Source organism: Hypanus sabinus, chromosome 9 (assembly GCF_030144855.1).
Source record: "Hypanus sabinus isolate sHypSab1 chromosome 9, sHypSab1.hap1, whole genome shotgun sequence".
Lineage (NCBI taxonomy): Eukaryota > Metazoa > Chordata > Chondrichthyes > Myliobatiformes > Dasyatidae > Hypanus > Hypanus sabinus.
Window position 1 is genome coordinate 1446671 of NC_082714.1, and position 23226 is coordinate 1469896.

A 23226-nucleotide genomic window follows, 5' to 3' on the forward strand; every position below is an offset into this window, starting at 1 on the left:
TTTGTGAACTATTGACCCACTTCAGTGTCTTTCACTCCACACGTTGGCCATATCCGAACCTGGTGAGACACTGCCTGAATGGGGAAGTGCAGGCAGGGACCCTCAATGTTTAGGCAGCATCAGGACCAGTACCAGTTGTCTGGGCAGAGAAGGCTACAGAGCAAACATCGGTAACTGAGAAAAGTACAATAGTCAACATAAACAGGACAGGCCAATCTGTACAATCCTGCAAAGGCTTCTAAAAGAGGGGTGTGACATAGTCAGTGCCATGAACTGTGACAACAGCAAGTTGCCTCACCAAGTGTTCAGTCACCAGTGGTCCCTGAAGATTGTGGGCACTCAGTTTTAACCCTTCAGCAGTCAGTCCCTGTGTCCACATGGCTTCACAACACCTAGGCCATACCCTACTCAAAGTCGAGGGGATGTGGCAGTGGTCATGTGTGGCATGGAAGCCTTTCTGATCATACATTCCAGCTGGTGAAGCTGATGACCACAGCAACCTGATGGACCTCGGGCATACATCTCCCCCTGGTCCACTACACACTGGGGAACTAGTCCTACTGCTGACCAGATCTTCCCAACACAACCAAACAACAATGGATGGACACTGACCACCACCTACTTCTCTGGACTGACAGTCAGCATCCAAGACTCCTCCAACTTACTGAAAAATTATCTGAATCGCAGACCATCAGAATAAGATACCTATCCCCTCCTAGCAGATCACTTGTCATCTTTCACATTCATTCACCCACATTTCAACCTGCTTCTGAAACATCAGCCTGTCTCCTTGGATGTCCTCACCCAGCCCCAGACAACCTACCACCTCCACCTCAGGAGACAGATTAATTGGTGTTAAGGCACATCTCCTCAATTGTCATCTGACTGTACTATATATACATTCAAATGAAACAACTTTGCCCACGGTGCATTTAAAAAACATATCATAATCAGAACATGAAACAAAATATTACCTCAAATAAGATGAAATAATCGTACCCAGATTATCCAGCAGAAGTAGCTTCACCTATACACCCCTGAGGCCCTTCCTCTCCCACAAACAAGGTCTGACTGGGAGATATTTCTTCTTCTTCTTCTTCCTCTGACTTTTAATGGCGGATGGCAATCCAAATTAAAGGTACGTTACTGCCACCAACTAGACTGGAGTGTGGTGTAGAGAACTGGGAAATAAAACCCCTACTAGTTCTTTATCAACTGAAAATCAAATTACTCCAAAAAGCCCTATAGATTTTAAATAATGAAGACAATATTGTGAATAAAAGTCACTTTCATAAATTAGTGGTTTTTAAATGATAACTGTCAATCCCCAAAGTAATGCAGCCTGCATTTGCTTTCTTTCAACCTTATATGCTTCACATTGTAAAAGAATGTGTTCAACTGTTCCATAATGATGACAACACCTACACGCCCCAGAGTGATGTTTTCCATCAAGATTCAAGGAATAATTAAGCATAGTATGCCCAATTCTGTCAAGTCAATATAATTCCTTCCTTCCTTGTCTACCCCCTACTCCCATCAATCCAACAGTTTTATGTATTCTCTAAAGATGTTTCCCCTTATGCCCATTATCCCACAAGTCTTTCCCTAATCCCTTAATTCTTAGCTCCACCAATCCCTTAGTTTCTGATTTGCTAAGTGGAAGACCTATATCCACAGATGAACTTTTAACAGCTTTTTGGCCAAACAATCAACCCGCTTATTCCCCTCAATGCCTCTATGTGCAGGAATCCTTAAGAAGAGTACATGTAGACCAATGCTTTGAATATGAAATAAAGTTTGAAGAGCTTCCAGCAGTAAATCAGACCTACTGCTAGAACAACCTTTTTTAAGACTAGTCAAAACAAAAAAGGAGGAAGAATCTGAACAAATTATAACTTTGCAAGGACAGATTTCCTTCACCCACTGTAAGCCCAAAATGATGGCAATCAGTTCTGCAGTATACACTGATAAATAGTAAGTAAGATTTTTTTTTATTGTTACCTGTAATTTAGGCACAAAAAAAACACACTGGTGTTTCCTGTTAAATTATCTTTTGATCCATCAGTAAAAATGATTAACATATCACAATAATTCTCCTAAACAAACTCTCAGGCATATCAGGATCCTTGAATTTCATTAAATCATGCAACCTAAACTCAACCAAAGCCATTGGAAAAAACCATGGTGGAGTTAGTGAAAAAGCTACAGTGGGACAAGTTACGTAATCCAGCAAACCTATAGTCCTAGCGTGATGAGAACCCAGCCACTCAAAGCTAAAAACACCCTTCTTGTGATGTTCCCAAAAGTCTTCCAACATACTTTTATTAGGGTGATCATTCCTCTGCCCTCTCAAGTTAACCCAGTATATTCACAACAAATTCATCCTCCACAACTGTGAGGGTAATTGTCCCATTTCAACCAGTAAAGCTGAAACAGGAGATGACGTTACCGCACCACAACACCGTCTTAAAGCCTGAGCTTGTGTCACAACCAAACATTTTAAATTTGAAGATGAAGCTGATCCATAAGCCATACAGCCACAATCAAGTGCCGATCTAATTAAACAAATATATAAAGTAAACAGAGATTTTCATGTAGTAGTACCCCAAGAATACCCACATGGACACCCAAGGATATTTAATGCTCCTTTACAATTGTCAACTATCTTACTGATATGATGCTTCCATGCCAGCTTAGTATCCAACCACATGCCAATAAATCTTACCACTGACATTTCTTCAAGAGTTTGGTTACACAATTTCAAATTGAGTGCAGTTCTATCAATTCTTTTTGTACAATGTATAACTTGTGTTTTAGCTACTGAAAGCTTAAACCCCCATCTATTTGCCTACTGTTTAACCTTATTAATTGCTAATTGCATCCTATATACAGTTAAATTGATTTTTTCCCTCTGATCCATAAAGCTCCATCATCTGCAGTAAGTGATTTGCTCACCCCAGTGCCTATCTCGGAGAAAATATTATTAATCTTAATATTAAACAATAAAGGGCAATAATACTGCCTTGTGGAGTCCCATTCTTTATCTCATATAAGCCTGAAAATACCTTTCCTACCCTTACCTGTACAGACTGCCCAAATACGAAACAGGAAAAAAATATATAGCCTTCCTCTCACTCATAATGTCCATAATTAATCAAAAACCCTCCCTTCACAACATATCATATGCTTTTACTATATCAAAAGTACTGCTATTACAACTTCTTTTGTCTACCTGTGCTTTCCTAATATCATCTTCCAAACATTAAACTGAATCCAATGTCATTCTACTCTTCTGAAATCCGCTCTGATAAAACGCTATATCATCTCTTTTTTCCAAAATATAATTCAACCTCTCTATTATCATACATTCTGTAAGTTTACACAAATGGGAAATGAATGATATTGGTCTATAACTGGACCAACAGTTTAAATGACAATATCAACAGTTGATATTGTCATTAAAAAAAATTGGATAGGCATGTGGACAGGAAAGGAATGGAGGGTTATGGGCTGAGTGCAGGTCGGTGGGACTAGGTGAGAATAAGCATCCGGCATGGACTACAAGGGCCGAGATGGCCTGTTTCCATGCTGTAATTGTCATATGTTATATGTTCCAAGGGGGGTTTTCCAGGTTTTAGAATAGGCACTATTATTGCTATTTTCCATAAGAAGGAAAGATAGCCTATATTCCAAACATGATTCAGAAAGTTTAATATTATCTTGAGAGTTGTCGGTCATATGTTTAACCATACAATAGCATATATCATGTTTTCCTAGAGCCGTCTGACCTGTACTATTAATAGCTCTCTCAAAGTCACACAAAGAAAACTCAACATCCGTCATCCTCTACCACTGTAGGGGTTTAGACGGGGTGGAGTTTGTTAGGTGTGTTCAGGAAGGTTTCCTGACACATTATGTAGATATGCCTACAAGAGGAGAGGCTGTACTTGATCTGGTATTGGGAAATGAACCTGGTCAGGTGTCAGGTCTCTCAGTGGGAGAGCATTTTGGAGATAGTGATCACAATTCTATCTCCTTTACCGTAGCATTGGAGAAGGATAGGAACAGACAAGTTTGGAAAGAGTTTAAGTGGAGTAAGAGGAAATATGAAGCTATCGGGCAGGAGCTTGGAAGCATAGATTGGAAACAGAAGTCCTCAGGGAAATGGTCAGGGGATATTCTGCAAAGGTATGTTCCAATAAGACAGGGAAAGGATGGTAGGGTACAGGAAATGTGGTGTACAAAGGCTGCTGAAAATCTAGTCAAGAAGAAAAGAAAAGCTTACTAAAGGTTCAAAAAACTAGTTAATGATAAAGATCTAGAAGATTATCTAGGCTAGCAAAAAGGAGCTTAAGAATGAAATTAGGAGAGCCAGAAGGGGCCATGCCGAGCAGGATTAAAGAAAACCCCAAAGCATTCTACAACTATGTGAAGAGCAAGAGGATAAGATGTGAGGGAAAAGGACAAATCAAGTGTGACAGTGGAAAAGTGTGTATGGAACCGCAGGAGATAGCAGAGGTGCTTAATGAATATTTTGCTTCAGTGTTCACTACGGAAAAGGATCTTGGCAATTGTAGTGATGACTTACAGCGGATTGAAAAACTTGAGCATATAGACATTAAGAAAGAGGATGTGCTGGAGCTTTTGGAAAGCATCAAGTTGGATAAGTATCCAGGACCAGACAAAATGTACCCCAGGCTACTGTGGGAGGCGAGGGAGGAGACTGTTGAGCCTCTGGCAATGATCTGCTTCATCAATGGGGATGGGAGAGGTTCCAGAGGATTAGAGAGTTGCAGATACTGTTCCCTTATTCAAGGAAGGGAGTAGAGATAGCTCAGAAAATTATAGGCCAGTGAGTCTTAATTCAGTGGTTGGTAAGTTGATGGAGAAGATCCTGCGAGGCAGAATTTATGAACATTTGGAGAGGCATAATATGATTAGGAATAGTCAGCATGGCTTTGTCAAAGGCAGGTTGCGCCTTATGAGCCTGAATGATTTTTTTGAGAATGTGACTAAACATGTTAATGAAGGTAGAACAATGGATGTAGAGTATATGGATTTTAGCAAGACATTTGATAAGGTACCCCATGCAAGGCTTATTGAGAAAGTAAGGAGGCATGGGATCCAAGGGGACATTGCTTTGTGGATTCAGAACTGGCTTGCCCACAGAAGGCAAAGAGTGGTTGTAGATGGGTCATATTCTGCAAGGAGGGCGGTGACTAATGGTGTGCCTCAGGGATCTGTTCTGGGACCCCTTCTCTTCATGATTTTTATAAATGACCTGGATGAGGAAGTGGAGGAATGGGTTAGTAAATTTGCTGATGACACGAAGGTTGGGGTGTTGTGGATAGTGTGGAGGGTTGTTAGAGGTTACAGCGGGGCATTGATAGGATGCAAAACTGGGCTGAGAAGTGGTAGATGGTGTTCAACCCAGATAAGTGTGAGGTGGTTCATTATGGTAGGTCAAATATGATGGCAGAATATAGTATTAATGGTAAGACTCTTGGCAGTGTGTAAGATCAGAGGGACCCTGGGGTCCGAGCCTATAGGACACTCAAAGCTGCTGCACAGGTTGACTCTGTGGTTAAGAAGGCATATGGTGCATTGGCCTTCATCAACTGTGGGATTGAGTTTAAGAGCCGAGAGGAATTGTTACAGCTATATAGGACCCTGGTCAGACTCCACTTAGAGTACTCTGCTCAGTTCTGGTCACCTCACTACAGGAAGGGTGTATAAACTATAGAAAGGTGCAGAGGAGATTAACAAGGATGTTGCCTGGATTGGGGAGCATGCCTTGAGTGTTCTCAGCCTTTTCTCCTTGGAGCAGCGGAGGATAAGAGGTGACCTGATAGAGGTGTTTAAATGATGAAAGGTATTGATCATGTGGATGGTCTGAGGCTTTTACTCAGGGCTAAAATGGCTAACACGAGAGGGGGGTCATGGTCCCATCTGGCAATTCCCCATCTTGCTATTACCTCCTTAATAGGGCCTTAATCCCCTCATCTGATTTCAGATCATTCCCAGTTCCACTAATTACAGCAGACCTGGTTCCCATTAGCAAACACAGGATAAAACTCAGGCTGCACAGCCATGCTTTGCCAGTTTGTTGGTTGACTCTGGTGTGAGTAAATCTTGTTTCTTAATTCCTTAGGACTGTCAGTTCTAAGGTCTGCATAATTTCCTGGATACTCTATGTAAACCTTGTCTCCATGTAAAGACCCCCCTGGATACCGGTTCCCTGTTTGTGACGGTGCTAACGCCTCATGACTCTGCCTCCGTGCCTGTGTCCTGCACCTGGGTTTGTCCTCCGCCTCGTCCTTGCACCACAGGGCTCAGTTTTAAGGTGCTTGGAAGCAGGTACAGAGGAGATGTCAGGGGTAAGTTTTTTTTTATGCAGAAAGTGGTGAGTGTGTGGAATGGGCTTCCAGCAACAGTGGTGGAGGCAGATACGATAGGGTCTTTTAAGAGACTCCTGGATAGGTACATGGAGCTTAGAAAAACAGAGGGCTATGGGTAACCCGAGGTAATTTCTAAAGTAAGTACATGTTCGTCACAGCATTGTGGGCCATTGTGCATCTATGTTTCTATCACTAATACTATCATTGCCATCGCCAGCTTCCAACACATCAGGGTAAACAGTTAGTGCCTTAACGCTACATTGTTTAATTGAACTGACTTTATTTCTTACATTCTTCACATGCATGAGGAGTAAAAATCTTTGTTACGTCTCCATCTATGTGTGCAATGTGCAATTGATAGTGATTTGTAATAAATAGTATGTACAACCAGACAGTCAGTGCAGCATAGAAATACAATTGCATCAGTATGAATTAATCGGTCCGATGGCCTGGTGCAAGAAGCTGTCCCAAAGCTTGTTGGTCCTGATTATAATGCTGCGGTACCATTTCCCAGATGGTAGCAGCTGGAACAGTTTGTGATTGGGGTGACTTGGGTCCTCAATAATCCTTTGGGCCAGTTTTACACACCTGTCTTTGTGGGAGGTTCACAACTACAGATGTACTGGGCTGTCCACACCAGTCTCTGCAGTGTCCTGTGATTGAGGGAAATACAGTTCCCATACCAGGCAGTGATGCAGCCAGTCAGGATGCTCTGAATTGCGTCCCTGTAGAAAGTTCTTTGGATTTGGGGACCCATGCCAAACTTCTTCAACCATCTGAGGTGAAAGAGGTGCTGCTGTGCCTTTTTCACCACACAGCTGGTATGTACAGACCACATGAGATCCTCAGTGATGTGCATACCAAGGAACTTAAAGCTGTTCACCCTCTCAACTCCAGATCCATTGATGTCAATAGGGGTTAGCCTGTCTCCAATCCTCCTGTGGCCCACAACCAGCCCCTTTGTTTTTGCAAAATTAAGGGAGAGGTTGTTTTCTTGACAACACTGTGTCAGACTCTTCACTTAAATTATCTTGATTATGAATTGCAACAAATGAACGAGCCATTAACTCAACCCTCTCTGTTTCAGTAACAATTGTATTACCTTCTTTAATCAATACTGGAATGTTATTAGCCCTATGAATGCCATTTTTTTAAACATTCCCCAAGCATCTCCAAGATTAATACCCCTTCCAATATTATCATAAGATGACCTCCAGTAAACCTTTAATGCAACCTTCACTATCTTCCTCACCACGGCCTGTGCCCTTTTATACTTAACAAGGTCACTCGCAGACTGATACTTTCCTAAATGCTTTATTTCTCTCCCTAAGTGCCTCTGTACACTCCTCAGTCCACCATGGTACATGGTTCTCCTATCAATGCCTCTTTTAATTGGAATCACTTCCACTGCAGTTTTATGAATAATGTGACATCACCTTTCATTGCAGAAATCCACGTTATCCTCAACATTCAGCCCTGATAGATGTTCATCACATAAAACCTTAAATCGTTCCCAATTTGCTTTACCAGAATTCCACCTCCTAAAAGTGGCCTCCTACCCCCTATATAAATCCAAACCCAAGCTTATAAATACAGGAAAATGATCACTCCCCAATGTTTCATCTCCCATGACATTTCACTCACTCACTCCAGCCAGAATGTTCGAAACTAAATTCAAATCTGTAGCAGTTTCAGAACCATTATGAACATTAAATCTCATGCTGCTCCCATCATTAAGACACACAAGACAGACAGTAGGTGCAGGAGTAGGCCATTTGGCCCTTCTAGCCAGCACCGCCATTCAATGTGATCATGGGTGATCATCCACAATCAGTACCCCGTTCATGCCTTCTCCCCGTATCCCTTGACTCCACTGTCTTTAAGAACTCCATCTCTTTCTTGAAAGCATCCAGAGAATTGGCTTCCACTGCTTTCTGAGGCAGAGCATTCCACAGATCCACAACTCTCTGGGTGAAAAAGTTTTTCCTCAACTCCGTTCTAAATGGCCTACCCCTTATTCTTAAACTGTGGCCTCTGGTTCTGGACTCCCCCAACATCGGGAACATGTTTCCTGCCTCTAGCGTGTCCAATCCCTTAATAATCTTATATGTTTCCATCAGATCTCCTCTCATCCTTCTAAATTCCAGTGTATACAAGCCCAGTCACTCCAATCTTTCAACATTTGACAGTCCCGCCATTCCGGGAATTAACCTCGTGAACCTACGCTGCCCTTCCTCAATAGCAAGAATGTCCTTCCTCAAATTTGGAGACCAAAACTGAACACAATACTCCAGGTGGGGTCTCACCAGGGCCCCGTACAACTGCAGAAGGACCTCTTTGCTCCTATACTCAACTCCCCTTGTTATGAAGGCCAACATGCCATTAGCTTTCTTCACTGCCTGCTGTACCTGCATGCTTACTTTCAGTGACAGATGAACTAGGACACCTAGATCTCATTGTACTTCCACTTTTCCTAACTTGACACCATTCAGATAGTAATCTGCCTTCCTGTTCTTGCCACTAAAGTGGATAACCTCACATTTATCCACATTAAACTGCATCTGCCATGCATCTGCCCACTCACCCAACCTGTCCAAGTCACCCTGAATTCTCATAACATCCTCCTCATATTTCACACTGCCACCCAGCTTTGTGTCATCTGCAAATTTGCTAATGTTACCTTTAATCCCTTCATCTAAATCATTAATATATATTTTAAATAGCTGCGGTCCCAGCACCGAGCCTTGCGGTAACCCACTAGTCACTGCCTGCCATTCTGAAAAGGACCTGTTAATCCCTACTCTTTGTCTCCTGTCTGCCAACCAATTTTCTATCCATGTCAGTACCCTAGCCCCAATACCATGTGCTCTAATTTTTCCCACTAATCTCCTATGTGAGACCTTATCAACGGCTTTCTGAGAGTCCAGGTACACTACATCCACTGGCTCTCCCTTGTCCATTTTCATAGTTACATCCTCATGTGATAAACTATGTATACCTGTCTGGACACACCCCTCTACTGACTGCTCCTGTGGCTCCTCCCACAGATCCCTGTATAAAGGCGATTGGGGCACTGCTGCTCCCTCAGTCTTCAACATGGTCATGCTCCCTTTTCGCTGTTAATAAAATCCTATCGTTCACTTCCCGTCTCCTAGAGTTATTGATGGTGCATCACCTCAAAAAACAAAGATATCAAATATCTAAAAATTCTTCCTCAATCAAACCATTATTCTGTGAACAACCCCACAGTGAACCATGTGCATTAAAATCCCCACACCATACAACCCTTAGTGAGCTAGAGCTATATATGCTTTCCAGTAAAACAATCGAGAGCTTTTTGCAAGGGTGATAAAAATTGCCACTTTAATACCCCTACCTGTTGAATCAAAAACCTGCAAGTGCCTCATTTACATCTACAGCTCTATGTCCTATCCCTTTCCTTATAAAACTTGCAACACCACCCCTTCTACCAACTAATCTATCATGCTTAATATAATCCTGCAAGAGAAAACTTACATGTGGTAACAACCAGGTTTCCTGAATACATATAACATCAGGAGGATTTGATACTTCAGAAACAAACTTCTTAAAGTCTTGACCATTGGAAATCAGGCTTGTTGCATTCCACTGCAATATTCTGATGCCCATTGTGTACCTTCACAAAGGAGACTGAAATACAGATACCCCACCCATCAGAGCCTCATTTACAGCTTCCATCATAGCACCTGTTATACACAGATACTTTCTAAAATCTTCAAAAATAATTTTAATTTTCTCAGTACAAGTAGCTGTCTGAGCAGAAGAATTCACCACATCCATTATGAACATCACAAACTTCATTTTATCGACTAGTAAAGTATATTTAGTAAGAGTAGTATGATGCTAACATACAGCCTATAACTTCACAATCCGTTCTCTGACTGGTAATACTTTATCAATGTTTGGTTTAACTTTTTGCAGAGACTTTGCATAAGACACACCTAACTTACTTTAACCTGTTGAAATTTAGATGCCACCTGAAGCACTTCACATCCTCTGTAAGCTGCACTATGTTCTCATCTGCAATTACAACAATTACACCTTTGCAATTTTCATATTTATGTTCCCCACCACACTTACTACATTTTAGTTTCCCATGGCATACAGCTGCCACATGCCCAAAACCTCTGATATTTCTAACATCTAAGCAGGGATCTAAGCTCAAACATTATAACTAACATACTCCAAATTAACTTTGTCAGGGGGCTTCGCTTCATCAAAACATATCAATATAGAAAAACTATCCATCCTTTCCTCATTTCTGACTACTTGCAATCTCTTTACCTCCGTAACCTTGCCTCCCAATAAATGAAATTTAACCTCTTCTATCAATTGTGTCAGACAGAGTGGTCAGTAGCACTGGGGCTCCACAGGGGACTGTCCTGTCTCCCTTTCTCTTCACCATCTACACCTCGGACTTCAACTACAACACAGAGTCTTGCCATCTTCAGAAGTTTTCTGATGACTCTGCCATAGTTGGATACATCAGCAGGGGAGATGAGGCTGAGTACAGGGCTATGGTGGGAAACTTTGTCACATGGTGTGAGCAGAATCATCTGCAGCTTAATGTGAAAAAGACTAAGGAGCTGGTGGTGGACCTGAGGAGGGCTAAGGCACCGGTGACTCCTGTTTCCATCCAAGGGGTCAGTGTGGACATGGTGGAGGATTACAAATACCTGGGGATACGAATGGACAATAAACTGGACTGGTCAAAGAACACTGAGGCTGTCTACAAGAAGGGTCAAAGCCGTCTCTACTTCCTGAGGAGACTGAGGTCCTTTAACATCTGCCGGACGATGCTGAGGATGTTCTATGAGGCTGTGGTGGCCAGTGCTATCATGTTTGCTGTTGTGTGCTGGGGCAGCAGGCTGAGGGTAGCAGACACCAACAGAATCAACAAACTCATTCGTAAGGCCAGTGATGTTGTGGGGGTGGAACTGGACTCTCTGACGGTGGTGTCTGAAAAGAGGATGCTGTCCAAGTTGCATGCCATCTTGGACAATGACTCCCATCCACTCCATAATGTACTGGTTAGGCACAGGAGTACATTCAGCCAGAGACTCATTCCACCGAGATGCAACACTGAGCGTCATAGGAAGTCATTCCTGCCTGTGGCCATCAAACTTTACAACTCTTCCCTCAGAGTGTCAGACACCCTGAGCCAATAGGTTGGTCCTGGACTTATTTTCACTTTGAATAATTTACTTATTATTATTTAACTATTTATGGTTTTATATTGCTATATTTCTACACTATCCTTGGTTGGTGCGACTGTAACAAAACCCAATTTCCCTCGGGATCAATAAAATACGTCTGTCTGTCTGTCAAAATCTCCACCGAAACACCTGATATAACACCTCTAACACCTCTATTTTTATTAGACAAAATAGATACTGTACTATCTTTCTGCAAAGTAGTCTTCAATCGTAATGCCTTCTCACACTGCTTTTTACCCTTACAAACGATTAACACTTTCCCTCCTCCTAAAGTACGTGCTCAATCTATATTTCCTGTGGCCGCTTTTAGCTCTGTAGATTATTTAATAGTATTGATGGAAGGTGACTGTTCTGGTTCATATTTAAACAATACCTTGAAGACTTAGCTCCTTTTTTTCAAAATATCCATCCCTTCCTCTCCATCGCTTGAAATCGTTCCAATATTAAGTTTCTTTTTCAGTTTTCCATATCTGAATTCAACTTCCTTCCAACATCTGGAATGCTCTGCCACAGACTGTGGTAGAGGCCAAGTCCGTGCGTATATTTAAGGTGGAAGTTGATCATTTCCTGAGCTGTCAAGGCATAAAAAGGTATGACGAGAAAGCAAGTGTATGGTGTTGAGTGGAATCCGGGATCAGCCATGATGGAATGGTGGAGCATACTTGATGGGCTGAATGGCCTAATTCTGATCCTATGTCTTATGGTCATGTGGTGAGTTTCCTCTGAGTGTTCTGGTTTCCTCCCACACTTAAAAGACATACCTGTTGGTAGGTTAACACGTACAAACACTCTGGAGGAACTCAGCTGGTTGGGCAGCATCCATGGAAACGAGCAGTCAACGTTTTGGGCTGAGACCCTTCGTCAGGACTGAAGGAGGAGGGGCAGGGGCTCTATAAAGAAGGTGGGGGGAGGGTGAAAGGTGCCAGGTGAAAAACCAATCAGAGGAAAGATCAAGGGGTGGGGGAGGGGAAGCAAGGAGGGGATAGGCAGGAAAGGTGAAGAAGAAATGTAAGGGGAAAGCACTATGGGTAGTAGAAGAAGACAGAATTATGAGAGAGGTGATAGGCAGCTGGAAGAGGAGGAGGCAGAGTGAAAGTGGGATGGGGAAGGGAGATGGAGAGAATTACCGGAAGTTGGAGAATTCAATGTTCATACCAAGGGGCTGGAGACCACCCAGACGGTATATGAGGTGTTGCTCCTCCAACCTGAGTTTGGCCTCATCATGGCAGTAGAGGAGCAACACCTCATATACTGTCTGGGTAGTCTCCAGCCCCTTGGTATGAACATTGAATTCTCCAACTTCCGGTAATTCTCTCCATCTCCCTTCCCCATCCCACTTTCACTCTGCCTCCTCTTCTTCCAGCTGCCTATCACCTCCCTCATAATTCTGTCTTCTTCTACTACCCATAGTGCTTTCCCCTTACATTTCTTCTTCACCTCTCCTGCCTATCCCCTCCCTGCTTCCCCTCCCCCACCCCTTGATCTTTCCTCTGACTGGTTTTTCACCTGGCACCTTCCAGCCTTCTCCTTCCCACCATCCCCCCCCCCCACCTTCTTTATAGGGCCCCTGCCCCTCCCTCTTCAGTCCTGATGAAGAGTCTCGGCCCAAAACGTTGACTGCTTGTTTCCACGGATGCTGCCCGATCTGCTGAGTTCCTCCAGCGTGTTTATACGTGTTGATTTGACCACAGCATCTGCAGTGTACTTTGTGGTTCCTGTTGGTAGGTTGATTGGTCATTGTCAATTGTCCTGTGATTAGACTAGGGTTAAATCGATGGGTTGCTGGTTGGGCTGAAATGGCCTGGTCCGTGTTGTATCTCTAAATAAAATAATCAGCAAAACTCAGGCACAGAGAAAGCAGCTCCACTCAGTGACATTCTTACAGCTTGAATTTGAACTGAATTGACACTGCAGTGTAGTTGATAATCGGGCTGTGGAAAGTAATGAGCAAAGCAATGAAGCAGCAACATTCGCTCAACCACCCATTGACATCCAAGTGCTTTGACATTTGATCCACTCCAGCTGCTAATCCTATTTAAATTCACTTGGCATTTACAAGTGCATCTCTTGAGATCAACGGTTTCAGGAAGTTCCTACAGCTCTACACCAGCTTTGGAGGGAAGGTGAGGTGACACAGGCCATAAAGAAGTGCAAAGGAAGCTGGCACAGTGTCCCTTCATCTGCGTGCTTCGGTGGCACTACACTCTCACACCTTGTAATCTCTGGGTGCAGGAACACAGCGTAGCCCACTACAAAAGGGACATATTCCAGTCAAACATCAGTGGCAATGAGATCAACCACAAGACATAGGAGCAGAATTAAGCCATTCAGCCCACTGAGTCTGCACTGCTATTCCATCATGCCTGATTTATTATCCCTCTCAACCCTATTTTCCCACCTTCTTAATGGTTTAATGAAAGATCATTACTAATGCCTGCACAGTCTCTTCTGCTATCTCATTCAGAACCCTGGGTGTTGTCCATCAGGTACAAGTGCATATCTACCTTCAGAATTTCAGTTTCCGAAGTAATAGCAATGACATCACCTCTGCCCCAACACTCTCACATTTCTGACATTCTGTCAGAGTCTTCCACAGTGAAGACTGATACGAAATTCTTATTAAGTTCCTCTGTAATTTATTTGTTCCCCTTTAGTAGACCCAGTGGTCCAATATCCACTCCCTGTCATGTTTGTTGAGCACAGCTGGAGCTGCAGGTGATCCAACCACCATGATAATGGTTACTTCGACACTGAAACTTCCCATAACCCTTGTAACTGTGGCTGCTATCATACCCCACCAGAGAGTATCATGTCTCCCCATCACTCAGTAACCGAGCCAGTTGGAGTTGGTGGAGGGGACACACTCTCAGATCCACCTGTATGGCATTACCTTTTCTGCAGACACTCCTTCTTGTCCGTGGAGCCCAGACTCTGAAAAAGACAAATAAACGAGTGGTCATCACACAACATAGACACGGTGCAGTGTAACACACACCCCTCCCTGTAGCCCAATGCAGGACCCTCTCTGCAGCATAACACAGGACCCACCCTGTGGCACGACACGGGTCTCTCCATGTGGCATAACTCAAGACCATCCCTGCAGCATAACACAGGGCCTTCCATGAGGAGTAACATAGGACCATCCCTGTGCCATAACACAGGACCCTCACTCTGGCATAACACAGGGCCCTCACTCTGGCATAACACAGGGCCCTCACTCTGCCATAACACAGGACCCTCACTCTGGCATAACACAGGGCCCTCACTCTGCCATAACACAGGACCCTCACTCTGCCATAACACAGGACCCTCACTCTGGCATAACACAGGGACCTCACTCTGGCATAACACAGGGCCCTCACTCTGGCATAACACAGGACCCTCACTCTGCCATAACACAGGGCCCTCACTCTGCCATAACACAGGACCCTCACTCTGGCATAACACAGGACCCTCACTCTGGCATAACACAGGGACCTCACTCTGGCATAACACAGGGCCCTCACTCTGGCATAACACAGGACCCTCACTCTGCCATAACACAGGGACCTCACTCTGGCATAACACAGGACCCTCACTCTGCCATAACACAGGACCCTCACTCTGGCATAACACAGGACCCTCACTCTGCCATAACACAGGACCCTCACTCTGGCATAACACAGGACCCTCACACTGCCATAACACAGGACCCTCACTCTGGCATAACACAGGACCCTCACTCTGGCAAAACACAGGACCCTCACTGCGGCCGAATGCAGGAAGCTCCCAGCATACAAACGCAGGCTCCTCCCTTCTCACCATCCCTCATCTCCAAATGTTTATACTCAGTAAGGGTGGTGACGCAGGAGCCGCATTTCAAGGGTTAACAGCAGGCACTAAAGGAGAGTTAGCGCTATCTGCAGTAACCTGTACACCTCTATCAGGTCACCTCTCATCCTCCATCACTCCAAGGAGAAAAGGCTAAGTTCACTCAACTTATTCTCATAAGGCATGCTCCCCAATCCAGGCAACACCCTTGTAAATCTCCTCTTCACCCTTTCTATTGTTTCCACACCCTTCCTGTAGTGAGGTGACCAGAACTGAGCACAGTACTCCAAGTGGGGTCTGACCAGGGTCCCATATAGCTGTAACATTACCTCTCAGCTCCTAAACTCAATCCCATGATTGATGAAGGCCAATGCACCGTAAGCAACCTGCGCAGCAGCTTTGAGTGTCCTATGGACTCAGACTCAAAGATCTCTCTGATCCTCCGCACTGCCAAGAGTCTTACCATTAATACTATTAAACTGTCATCATATTTGATCTACCAAAATGTATCACTTCACACTTTTCTGAGTTGAAATCCATATGCCACTTCTCAGCCCAGTTTTGCATCCTATCAATGTCCCACTATAACTTCTGACAGCCCTCCACACTATCCACAACACCTACAACCTTTGTGTCTTCAGCAAATTTACAAACCCATCCCTCCACTTCCTGATCCAGGTCATTCATTAAAATTGCGAAGAAAAGGGTCCCAGAACAGATCCCTGAGGCACACCATTGGTCACCAACCTCCACACAGAATATGACCCGTCTACAACCAATCTTTGTCTTCTGTGGGCAAGCCAGCTCTGGATCCACAAAGCAAGGTCCCCTTAGATCCCATGCCTCCTTACTTTCTCAATAAGCCTTGCATAGGGTACCTTATCAAATGCCTTGCTGAAATCCATATACACTACATCTACTGCTCTACCTTTATGAATGTGGTTAGTCACATCTTCAAAAAATTCAGTCAGGCTTATAAGGCATGACCTGGCTTTGACAAAGCCATGCTGATTATTCCTAATCATATTATGTCTCGCCAAATGTTCATAAATCCTGCCTCTCAAGATCTTCTCCATCAACTTACGAACCACTGAAGTAAGACTCACTGATCTATAATTTCCTAGGATATCTCTACTCCCTTTCTTGAATAAGGGAACATCTGCAGCCTTGCAATCCTCTGGAATCTCTCCCGAGTCCTCTTGAAACAAGAGCAAACATCGTACTTGCCTTCCTTATCACAGACTCAACCTGAAAATTAACCTTTAGGGAATCCTACACAAGCACTCCCAAGTTCCTTTATGTCTCAATTTTTTGTATTTCCTCTCTGTTTAGAAAATAGTCAACCTTTACATTTCTTCTGCCAAAGTGCATGTCTATATACTTCCCAACACTGTATTCTACCTGTCATTTCTTGGTCCATTCTCCTAATCTGTTAAGTCCTCCTGTAGTCTCTTAACTTCCTCAAAACTACCTGTCCCTCCACCTATGTTCGTATCTTCTGCAAACTTTGAAAGGTTCAAATGGTCAAAGGTTCAATTTAATGTCAGAAAAATGTATACAATATACATCTTGAAATGCTTTTTCTTTGCAAAACATCCACAAAAACAGAGAAGTGCCCCAAAGAATGAACAACAGTTAAATGTGAGAACTCCAAAGTCCCCCCCTAGTTCTGCCCTCCCACACATAAATGGCAGCAAGGCAATGATGCTCACCTCCCCTCGGCAAAAAAAGCGCACCTGCCTCCGAGCACAAGCATGAGCTAAGCAATAGCAAAGACACAGACCTTGCAGATACCCCAGACTATCACATTTCATCTGGCATTGGACAAACTACAGGTTCTCTCTCCCCCTAAGGGAGAGGGAGATGTCCCCCATTTTCACTTTGCAACAAAATCATCAATTCCATCATCCATATCATTGACATATAATATAAAAATAATTTGTCCCAACACAGACCTCTGTGGAACACCATTAATTACCAGCAGCCAACCAGAAAAGGCTCCCTTTATTCCCACTCATTGCCTCATGCCCAGTCATCCACTGCTTTATCCATGCCAGAATCTTCCTTGTAATACCATGGGCTCTTAGCTTGTTAAGCAGCTTCATGTGTGGCACCTTGTCAAAGACCTTCTGAAAATCCAAATAAACAACATCAACCAATGCTCTTTTGTCTATCCTGCTTGTTCAAAGAATTCCAGCAGATGTATCAGGCAAGGTTTTCCCTTGAGGACGCCATGCTAACTACAGCTTCCAAGTACCCCAAAACCACATCCTTAACGATTGTCTCCAACATCTTCCCAACCACTGATGTGATGCTGAGGCTTTATAAGGCAGTGGTGAGGCCTCACCTTGAGTATTGTGAACAGTTTTGGGCTCCTCATCTTAGAAAGTATGAGCTGGCATTGGAGAGGGTCCAGAGGAGGTTCACAAGGATGATTCCAGTATTGAAAGGGTTATCATATGAGGAATGTTTAATAGCTCTCGGTCTGTACTCACTGGAATTCAGAAGGATGGGGGAGGTGGGGGGGAATCTCATTGAAACCTTTCGAATGTTGAAAGACCTAGACAGAGTAGATGTGGAAGGATGCTTCCCATGGTGGGTGAGTCTAGGACAAGAGGGCATTGCCTCAGGATAGAGGGGTGTTCATTCAAAACAGAAATACAGAGTAATTTCTTTACCCAGAGGGTGGTGAATTTGTGGAATTTGTTGCCACGTGCAGCTGTGGAGGCTAGATTATTGGGTGTATTTAAGGCAGAGATTGGTAGGTTCTTGATTGGACATGGTATCAAAGTTTATGCGGAGAAGGCCAGGAAATGGGGTTAAGGAGGATAAAAAAGGATCAGCCATGATTGAATGAAAGAGCAGATTCAATGGGCCAAATGGCCTAATTCTGCTCCTATGTCTTATGGTCTTATGGCCACCGGGGAAGGTCTAACTGGCCTATAATTTCCTTTCTTCTACCTCTCTCCCTTCTTGAAGAGTGGAGTGACATTTGAAAATTCTCAGTCTTCCAGAACGATTCCAGAATCTAGTAATTCTTGAAAGATCATTACTAATGCCTTCAGCCACCTCTTTCAGAACCCTGCGGTGTACACCATCTAGTCCAGGTGACTAATCTACCTTCAGACCTTTCAGTTTCCCAAGAACCTTCTCCCTTGTAGTGAGAAGTTAACACACTTCATGACCCCTGACACCTGGAACTTATACCACACTGCTAGTGTTTTGCACAGTGAAGGCTGATATAAAATACTTATTCAGTTTGTCTGCCATTTTTTTGTTCCCCCCCCCCCCCAACTACCTCCCCAGTATCATTTTCCAGCAGTCCGATATCCACTCTCACCTCTCTTCTACACTTTCTGTATCTGAAGAAAATGGCTCACAATGCTCCAACTGCGGTTTGAGAATTGCTTTATAAAGTCTCCAAATTACATCCTTGCTCTTATGTTCTAGTCCTCTTGAAATTAATGCTAATATTGTATTTGCCTTCCTTACCACTGTCTTAACTCTCAAGTAAACCCTTAAGGAATCCTGCACAAGAACTCTCAAGTCCCTTCGCACATCTGATTTTTGAATTTTCTCCCCACTTAGAAAATATTCTACACCTTTTTTCCTTCTACCAAAGTGCATGACCATACACTTCCCTATACAATATTCCATCTACCATATCTTTGCCCACTCTCCCGATCTGTCTAAATCCTTCTGCCGACACCCTGCTTCTTCAACACTACCAGCCCCTCAACCTATCTTCATATCATCTGCAAATTTGGAAACAAGGCCATCAATTCCATCATTCATATCATTGACAGATAATGTGGAAAAAGTGGTCCAAACCTTGCAGAGCATCACTAGTCACCAACAGCCAACCAGAAAAGGCACCCTTTATTCCCACCCACTGCCTCCTTTCAGTCAGCCAATCATATATCCATGCAGCTATCTTTCCTGTAATACCATGGGCTCTTATCTTGTTACGCAGCCTCATGTGCAGCACCTCGTCAAAGGCCTTCTGAAATTCCAAGCAAACAACATCCACTGACCACAAACAAAAGAAAATCTACAGATGTTGGAAATCCAAGCAACACACACAAAATGCTGGAGGAACTCAGCAGGCCAGGCAGTATCTACGGAAAAAAGTACAGTCAACATTTTGGGCTGAAATGTCAACTCTACTTTTTTCCATTGAAGCTGCCTGGCCTGCTGAGTTCCTCCAGCATTTTGTGTGTTTTGCTCGAACATCCACTGACTCTCTATCGTTGTCTATCTTTCCCTGTTAGTTCCTCAAAGAATTCTAATAGACGTGTCAGGCATGTTTTTCCCTTCAGGAAACCATGCTGACTACAGCCTATTTTATCATGTGCCTGCAAGTACCCCAAAACCTCATTCTTAATAATGGACTCCAAAATCTTCCTAAGCACTGAAGTCAGGCTAACTGGCTTATAATTTCCTCTCTTCTGCCTCCCTCCTATCTTAAAGAATGGAGTGACATTTGCAATTTTCCAGCCCTCTGGATCCATTCCAGAAACTAGTGATTCTTGAAAGATCATTACTAATGCCTCCACAATCTTTTCAGCTACTTCTTTCAGAACTGTCAGTGTCTATCTGGTCCAGGTGTCTAATCTACTTTCAGACTTTTCACCTTCCCAAGCATTTTCCCCTTAGTAATACCACCTGCACTTATGCCTGCCCTCCTACTGTTGAATTTCTGGCATACTGCTACTGTCTTCCACTTTGAAGACTAATGCAAAACACTTATTAAATTTCAAGTTTGTTGGTTATTTCTTTTGTCCCCCATTACTACCTCTCCAACAACATATTTCAGCAGTCCAATATTCACTTTTGCCTCTCTTTTACTCTGAAGAAGCTTTTTGTATCTTCTTTTATATTATTAGCCAGCTTACCTTCATATTTTTATCTTCTGTCTCCCTATGACTATTTTAGTTGCCCCTTCCCACTAATTTTTGCTCTATTATACTTTACTTTATTGTCACCAAACAATTGATCCTAGAGCGTACAATCATCACAGTGATATTTGATTCTGCGCTTCGCACTCCCTGAAGTACAAATTGAAGCAAATATAATAAAAACTTAAATTATAAATCATAATTAGAAAATAGAAAAGGGAAAGTAAGGTAGTGCAAGTCAGGTCCGGATATTTGGAGGGTACGGCCCAGATCCGGGTCAGGATCCGTTCAGCAGTCTTATCACTGTTGGAAAGATGCTGTTCCCAAATCTGGCTGTATGAATCTTCATACTCTTGAACCTTCTCCTGGAGGGAAGAGGGACAAAAAGTGTGCTGGCTGGATGGGTCGTGTCCTTGATTATCCTGTCAGCACTGCTCCGACAGCGTGCAGTGTAAAGTGAGTCCAAGGATGGAAGATTGGTTTGTGTGATATGCTGGGCTATGTTCACGATTTTCTGCAGCTTCTGGTCTTGGACAGGACAACTTCCATACCAGGTTGTGATGCACCCTAGAAGAATGCTTTCTACGGTGCATCTATAAAAATTAGTGAGGGTTTTAGGGGACAGGCCAAATTTCTTCAGCTTTCTCAGGAAGTAAAGGCACCAGTGGGCCTTCTTGGCAGTGGACTCTGCTTGGTTAGACCAAGTCAGGTCATTTGTGATATTCACCCTGAAGAACTTAAAGCTTTTGACCTGTTCCACCTGCGCACCACCGATGTAGATGGGGTCGTGCGGTCCGCTACTCCTTCTGAAGTCAACAACCAATTCCTTCGTCTTGCTGACATTGAGGGATAGGTTATTGTCTTTGCACCATGCCACCAGGTTCTTAATTTCCTCTCTGTACTCAGACTCATCATTACCCAAGATACGGCCTACAATTGTGGTGTCATCAGCAAACTTATATATTGATTTTCATGGAAACTTAGCTACACAATTATGGGTGTACAGTGAGTACAGCAGGGGGCTGAGTACACAGCCTTTGGGGCACCTGTGCTCAGAGTGATTGTAGAGGAGAGCTTGTCCCCTATTTTTACAGCTCGGGTCCTGTCTGTGAGGAAGTTGAAGATCCAGCTGCAGATCTGAGTGCTAAGACCCAGGTTCCGGAGCTTAGGAATCAGTTTATTTGGAACGATGGTATTAAAGGCAGAGCTGTAGTCAATGAAAAGGAGCCTTACATATGTGTCTTTATTCTCCGGGTGTTCTAAGGAGGAATGTAGTGCCAGAGAGATGGCATCTGCTGTTGATCTGTTGCTCTGGTAGGTGAATTGCAAAGCGTCGAGGTTGACCGGTAGGGTATGGTTGATGTGTGCCATAACCAATCGCTCAAAGCACTTCATAGCAATTGATGTCAGAGCCACAGGTCGATAGTCATTCAGGCATGCCACCTTGCTTTTCTTTGGCACTGGGATTATCGATGCCTCCTTAAAACACGAGGGGATCTTAGGCTGAAGCAGGGAGCAGTTGAAGATGTCAGCAAACACTCCAGCTAGCTCGCTTGCACAGGCCCGGAGAACCCGTCCTGGGACGCCATCTGGGCCCGTCGCCTTCCTTGGATTTATCTTCAGGAAGGCTCTTCTAACGTCTTCCTCGGTGACGATGAATCTCGATGCCACCAGGTCCGGTTCATCCAGAGGGGGTGGGACGCTCCTCTTCTGTTCGAATCTTGCGTAGAATATATTACGTTCATCAAGAAGAGAAGCGCTACAGTTATTGATATTCCCAGACTTTGCACCCAGTTATCTCATTTTGACCCTGCCATAGTCTACTGGCATCCCTCAGGTTAGCCTGGGCTTCCAACTTGGCTCAATATTGCCTCTTGGCGCCCTTAATGGCTTTCCGGAGTTCACGCCTGGATTCTGTGTAGCGACTGGTATCCCCGGACCTAAAAGCCACAGCTCTAGCCTTCAAAAGGGACTGGACCTCAGAATTCATCCAAGGTTTCCGGTTAGGGAATACCCAGATCGTCTTGCGAGACACAAAGTCCTCTGTGCATTTCCAGATAAAGTCCGTGACAGCTGAGGCATACTCAGAGGTTAGCTGCCGAGTCCCTGAATACTAACCAGTCCACCAATTCAAAGCAGTCACAGAGGACCTCATCGTTTCCTCTGTCCAACACGACACCACTTTTGACGCCGTGACCTCCCTTTTACTTATATGCCCTCTCTTTTACTTTTTGTGGCGCGTGGCCAAGTGGTTAAGGCGCTGGACTAGCGATCTGAAGGTCGTGAGTTCGAGCACCAGCAAGGCAGTGTGTTGTGTCCTTGAGCAAGGCACTTAACCACACACTGCTCCAGTCCACCCAGCTGAAAATGGGTACCGGCAAAATGCTGGGGGTTAACCTCACGATAGACTAGTGTCCTATCCGGGCGGTGGGGGGAGTCTCATACTCTCAGTCACTTCACACCACAGAAACCTATAAGGCTCGGGACAGACTTTAACTTTAACTAACTTCTTTTGCTTTTATTCTGTCTTTGACTTCCCTGGTCAGTTATTGTTGTATCATCCTACCTTTAGAATACTTCTTCATCATTGGGTTGTCTCTAAACTGAGCCTTCCAAATTACCCCCAGAAACTCCAGCTTTGCCATCATTCCTGCTAGTATCCCCTTCTTAACAACTTTGGCCAGCTCCTCTCTTAGGTCTCTGTAATTCCCTTTACTCCACTGTAATACTGATACCATAGAACCATACAACACTACAGCACAGTACAGGGCCTTCAGCCCTCCATGTTGTGCTGACCCATATAATCCTTAAAAAAAAGTACTAAACCCACACTACCCCATAACCCTCCATTTTTCTTTCATCCAT

At 43.9% G+C, this 23226-nt stretch overlaps 1 protein-coding gene across 1 annotated transcript in view; it reads right to left on the minus strand.

The window, feature by feature from the left end:
• The window catches only part of LOC132398992 (ankyrin-repeat and fibronectin type III domain-containing 1-like), a 755630-nt gene that overhangs the window by 304696 nt on the left and 427708 nt on the right, over positions 1–23226 (minus strand). Inside the window, exon 4 of the mRNA XM_059978830.1 lies at positions 14544–14584. Within this exon, the coding sequence (XP_059834813.1) occupies positions 14544–14584 (41 nt within the window). The remainder of the gene's footprint in view (positions 1–14543; positions 14585–23226) is intronic.